At 33.9% G+C, this 6,000-nt stretch overlaps 1 protein-coding gene across 1 annotated transcript; it reads right to left on the reverse strand.

Moving 5' to 3' along the window:
- Positions 1–4,750: 4,750 nt before the first annotated feature.
- Positions 4,751–5,449, reverse strand: LOC127900283 (uncharacterized). The gene has a single exon (XM_052434900.1). The coding sequence runs from the start codon at positions 5,447–5,449 to the stop codon at positions 4,751–4,753; it is 699 nt and encodes a 232-aa protein (XP_052290860.1).
- Between the last annotated feature and the right edge of the window lie 551 nt (positions 5,450–6,000).

A 6,000-nucleotide genomic window follows, 5' to 3' on the forward strand; every position in this document is an offset into this window, starting at 1 on the left:
TCAAGCCCAGAAAGCTTGGAGGTGTGGATGTAGGCGAGGTTGGCCGAACCACATAAAAATCATTGTGTTTGAATCTCTCTTCCCTTATCCTTTTATATTGTGATTGATTTATTGGTTATTGCTTTAAATTAGTTTTGGATTTGCATTGAGTTTTAATCTAGAATTGAATATTTTTTAGAATCCCAATTCACCCCCCTCTTGGGTTGCATAACTAGAATTTCAGTTACTAACGATGATATCATTGTAGCAATGTTACTATATATTTTAATACAATGATGATCCCATTGACGACATCGATAATACACCAATTGATAGCACTTTTGTGGAATTATACCATAGTTCTATTGATGATAGTGATGACAGTCTTTTTGATAGTCTAATTGATGATGGAAATGACAATATTTTTTATTCTCTTATTAATATTGGAGATAATGGTCATTTTGGTAGTCCTATTAATGATGGAGATAATGTTCATCATGAGGGTATAATCAGTGATACAAAAGATTTGCCTTACCTTTCAAACAACCATGAACCACGATGAAGTCATCATGTTACGCTAAGACCACATTCCAACAAGCTAGCAGTTGACCCCCTTGTAAGTATTGCTCTAGTTTTACCTTTATACTCGATTGCGTTAGAGTTGATTAGACATTATGGTTTTGGGGTAAATTATTTAATGGCAAGTATAATTTAATATTAGAATTTTACAAAGTTTACTTGAGAGAGAAATATGATTTCATAGTTGCAAAGTCCACAACAACACATTTCAAGGCCCATTGTGCTTCAAAATCATGTAGATTGCATATTGGAGCAACAAAAGCTTCAAATAAGGAAAATGTATTTTAGGTAGTGATGAGATGTAATAGGGTACACACTTATTATAATGAGGTGTTGCCTAGTGGTCTTTGTTGGACAAGAATTAGTTTGTCGATAATCTTATCATTGTAAAATCCAACCTCTTTTAGCTTTCGAGGAAAGATTACTTCAAGTTGCTTGATGTGTAAATTCGCAAGTGTACTAGTCGGTACAAGTAATATAATGAAGAGTAGAATATCGTTCTACAGAGATTGTATACCCTATTAGCTATTGAAATTATTCTAACCTTAATTTATTTGAACAATCGAATAGGCGGATTTAGATTAAAAATTATAATAAAATAAAATAACTAAAAATTAAATAAAAATGTAGGCAGTAATAGAAATCACCAAGAGATTAATTGAAAATGGATGCTATTCTAAAGTGTTTACCGTTAAAAAGCTTTCATGGGTCACCATCATTTTATAGGCAATTCATTCCTTATTTCAGTACTATTATGGCACCAGTCATTGATTGCATGACAGAAAGACAATTCTTTTGGATAAAAGCGGCTACTAAGGCATTTGAAGTTATCAAAGAAAAGCTAATTATTACTCTAGTACTTGCCCTACTAGATTTTTCTCTCATTTTTGAAGTACAATGTGGTGCATCCAAAATAGGCATTGGAGTTTTTTTTAGCCAACAGAGTAAGCCTAGAGCTTATTTCAGTGAGGAGTTGAATGGAGCAATAGGATGTTACAACACTTATGATATAGAGTTTTATGCAGTGGTCCAGGCATTAACACATTGGCGTCATTCTAATCATAAAGACTTTATTTAATACACTGATCATGCTACTGTGAGACATCTCAATAATCAAAATAAGCTTGATCATCGACACGCCATGTGGACAATGTTTCTTCAACAATTTACTTTTGTAGTAAAGCATGCTTCTAGTGAATCCAATAGGGTCGCAGATGCACTTAGTCAATGATCTTCCTTGTTGACTAATACAACTCAAAAGTGTTAATTACTCCTAAATATAAGAATATATAGTTATAATTTAATTTGGTGAGTTCGAGGTTGAATCACAGGGAATCTAAAAATCTAGTAGTCAATTATTAAATAAAATTAATTATAAAAAAGGAATTATTCGTTTAAAAACTGATAAGGTTACGAGATTGAATTTTAGTATTCAAATTACAGTCATAATACTTTCTTTTAATTTTATTTTATATTTACTTTAATAATTTAATTATTGTATGACTTAATCATTAACTAACCATTTATGAATAAATGAGGATAAAATATATAATGTGCCACAACTACATGGGTGTGTCAAAATTACGTTTAAATAATGTATGGATCCAAAGTAGATCCAGATTTACAGGTTAAATGAAAATAAATGTGAAAAATATAACTTATAAATATATAATTAAAATAATAAACCATAAACTTACTTGAGAGAATAATTAATTCCATAATTCAAAATTTTGAGTTTTACCTTTCATCTTAACTTAGAAAATGAGACACTTATATTGACAAATAAAACACTCATTTTCAGGACCAAAATGTTTTGACATACAGCACAACGCACCCAATTCTTTTGCCTATGAGCACCGCGCACCCATTTCCGTTTATTTTTCAGTTAACTGTAACGGATCAGTCTATATTTTGATTAAATGACAAATATACCCTTGCGTTGAATTCAAATGCATCCAGGTGAGTCATTAAACTATGAAATTTACCACTAGCCATTATTTAAAGGTGTATTTACACACGAAGACCAATTATAACTGTTAAATTATATTGACTATACTACCCTTAGCATATTGGTTTATTACCATGCGCATAAAAAATCCAACGGCTATAAAATCTGAGCAACAGTAATAATGGCTATATGGTTACAAGAGCAGTAATAAAAATTGATAAATTTGAGCTGATGCATTACTACAAGCTGTGATGTTTAACACACATAAATACCCACCCTCTTCACACCTCAATGATTTTCATTGACTCACTTGGAAACTCCATCATTTTTTTTACTCAGCAACAACTTACAGTAGTACAACATTTGCTTTTACCCATCGAAACAATACAACTTCAACAGCAGCTTCATTCACACACAAAACAAGCACAACAACTTGAAGTTCAGATACGTTGTGCTGTATTTCAAAAAGAATATAACAGACACGACATTGGAAATTTGAAGAAAATGTCCACTTTAAGGAATGCATCAAGTTCATCAACCTATAACAGAAGAATGGATTTACCTAAAATCAATGGGGGCATCATCAAGTTCTATAACACAGTATGCTACTATCGAAGAAGGGCAGAAATCAAAGTGTCAGAATAAAAAACAAACCCCAACAAACTATATTACACATGTCCTATTGACCTATCTTGTGGTTTCTTTAGATGGTGGAAACCATCTACAGATGAGGCTATAGAAATTTGAGCAGCGTTATAAAGGTTTGAAGAAGAAGCTATAGATGGTGCAAGTGAGATTCAACAATTTAACATTGAGGACTTCCACAACAGGTTCATCAACATTGAAGGTTTACTTCATAAAAATAAGAAGTATCAAATCACGATTATAGTGATAACTATACTTGTATTGCTTGTATTTTACTGTAAGGAATGCTAGAACAATGTGTAAAATGAAATCTTATGATCAACAAAATGCATTCGTTTCTTGACATATACCATTTAATCAAATATGATATCAATAATAGCAATAAGTTATTTTATCTATAAATGCATATTGGCAGCAACTTACAATGTTAGTAACATCCAGTCTGGTGTTTACATACATGTGACCAAAAAATAAAAAAAAAAGTGTTGGTTTGGTTGATATCAGTCCTATATGTATCTTAATCCCAATAACTTTCAAAATGCCATAAACCCTTCCAATCATACTTATAGTAGGTCATCACAACTTCCAGCTATATAATGCTTAAGCTTAATGTCCAACAACTTCCACCAATTTCAGCTCCAAAATAAAAAAGAAAAAGAAAACAACGACATGCCTGGTCATTACTTGGCCACTTCATCCTGATGAAATCAGCATCCAGATAACCTTAACCTTGTGCCTGGTGGGTTGATGTGGCATTGTGGAAGGTGTCAAAAAATGATAATGTTGCCTCTACTATTTGTTAATAAGTTTGCTGCCAATGTCTCCATCATAGCCAAAGAATCACTACAAAACAAGTTACAAATTATAAATATCATTTCCAAAACCAATATTAATTTATATCAATAGAAAACTATGGTTTTACCCTTTACGAAGGGAAGGCATTGTCCAAATGCTTCCTTCCAGTATAGTTGTCGACTTCATCCTCTTTGCTGAAGGTTAATGCAGCGGCTGACATTACTTTTCTTCCCTGTTCACCTACCTATGGAGCTACAGATATGACCCCATTCATGCTCTTGCCAATGACTTCATTTGCTCTTGATGGCCCTGCTTGATTGCCAATCTTGCTTTTGTTAGATTCAGTCTGCTGGTTCTTTGTTATGTTTTGGCCTTCTACAGTTACTTGGACCATGTCATTGTCTTGGCTTTCCAAAATAGTTGAGGTAATTCTGTGAACTTGGCCTTATAAATTACCAATAAAGCAGCGTTAAATAAATAAGTTAATTTAATATAGTTTGGTGATAGACAACTATATAATTATCTAATACAGCTGTAAAGTAATTTAGTAATATAACTTAGTAAATTAGTCTCATACCTTCACTTTGCTCACTATTTGTCCTTGTCACGTGCTTCTTCGGGTTATTTTATAAAAAAGCACAAACAAACAAGGCACATTAGCTGTCATTACATGGTAGGAACATGGTTAAAAAAATAATTGAATATTCTCTTACAAGCATACACACTCACCTTATATTGTCTTGTTGTCTTGTGAGCATTATGAGGGTTAACAGGACAACCCCTTCTGTTGTGTCCAAATCCCTTTCAAACAGTGCACTGCATCTTGTATCGTTTATTATGTGCTGGTACCTCATCAGCTTCTCTTCTTCTTGTTATCTTAGGTCGTCCAGGTGGTCTTCTCACTAAAGGGGGCAGTATTTCATCACCACCAGCATCTACCCATGAGGTTCTATTTGGAATTGGTTTAATCATTCCAGAATAGCACCTTAGGTAAGTATCTTTCTTCAACCATTGGCTAATGAACTGAGCTTGATCTTTTTGACTATTCACAATACAAGGCATTGCATGTACACATGGAATCCCACTAACTTGCCATTGTTCGTAGTCACACATATGGTGTTGAAGATCAACGATATAAGTCTTGGTATTTTCATCCACTTCATAAAGCCATTCACTAGCTCTACAAATAAGGTTTGCATTGCCAATCTGTAAATTCTTCATCATTTGTGCATAAATTCTTCTTGGTATATCACTGTCCCAAGACTCTGCCTTATTTCTTCTTCCAATCATTCTCTTCATCAACTTCTTCCTAATCCACTCCAGCATTGAGATTATTGGCAACTTTCTTTGAATCCCAATCCATGCATTAAAAGATTCAGTTACGTTGTTAGTGCAATGATCAGACTTGCAATTATTGTCAAAGGTATGCCTTGACCAAAACTTTGGTGGTATCCTCCTAAGAGTCTCATATACACCCTCATGTGCTGCTCTTATGTTTTGCATAGCATCATCAAATTCCCTTCTGTTTGATGCTCTTGCTGCTGCCCAGAAATATGCTTTAAAGTCAGATTGAGGATGTTTTGACTTAAGATTTGCTAAGATGTGTCTAGCATAGAATCTAACATGTGCATTAGGAAACTCTAAGGCAAGAGCATTCTGAATTCCTTTATGCCTATCACATATAAAGGTCAGCTGTCTTGTATCTTGTTAAAATTCCCTAAAGTGGCTTAGAAACCATGTCCAGCTGGTTGTACTCTCGACACTACGTACACAAAATGCAAGTGGGAAGATTCCATTGTTGGCATCAATAGCAACTGCTGATAAAAGAACACCCTTATATGAACCCTTCAAATGGCATCCATCAATACCAATGAAGGGTCTACAACCTTGGTTGAAGCCATCTCTAAGGGCAGGGAAAGATATAACAGTGCTGTCAAAGTGAGTCTGAGGTTGTTGACTATGCATCCTGAAAATCTTAACCAATGCCAAGGCCTGTGGCATCTTCGTAAGTATGGCCTGAGCATAATTTATGATCAACATGTAACTAGACTCAT

Source organism: Citrus sinensis, chromosome 2 (assembly GCF_022201045.2).
Source record: "Citrus sinensis cultivar Valencia sweet orange chromosome 2, DVS_A1.0, whole genome shotgun sequence".
NCBI classification, from domain to species: domain Eukaryota; kingdom Viridiplantae; phylum Streptophyta; class Magnoliopsida; order Sapindales; family Rutaceae; genus Citrus; species Citrus sinensis.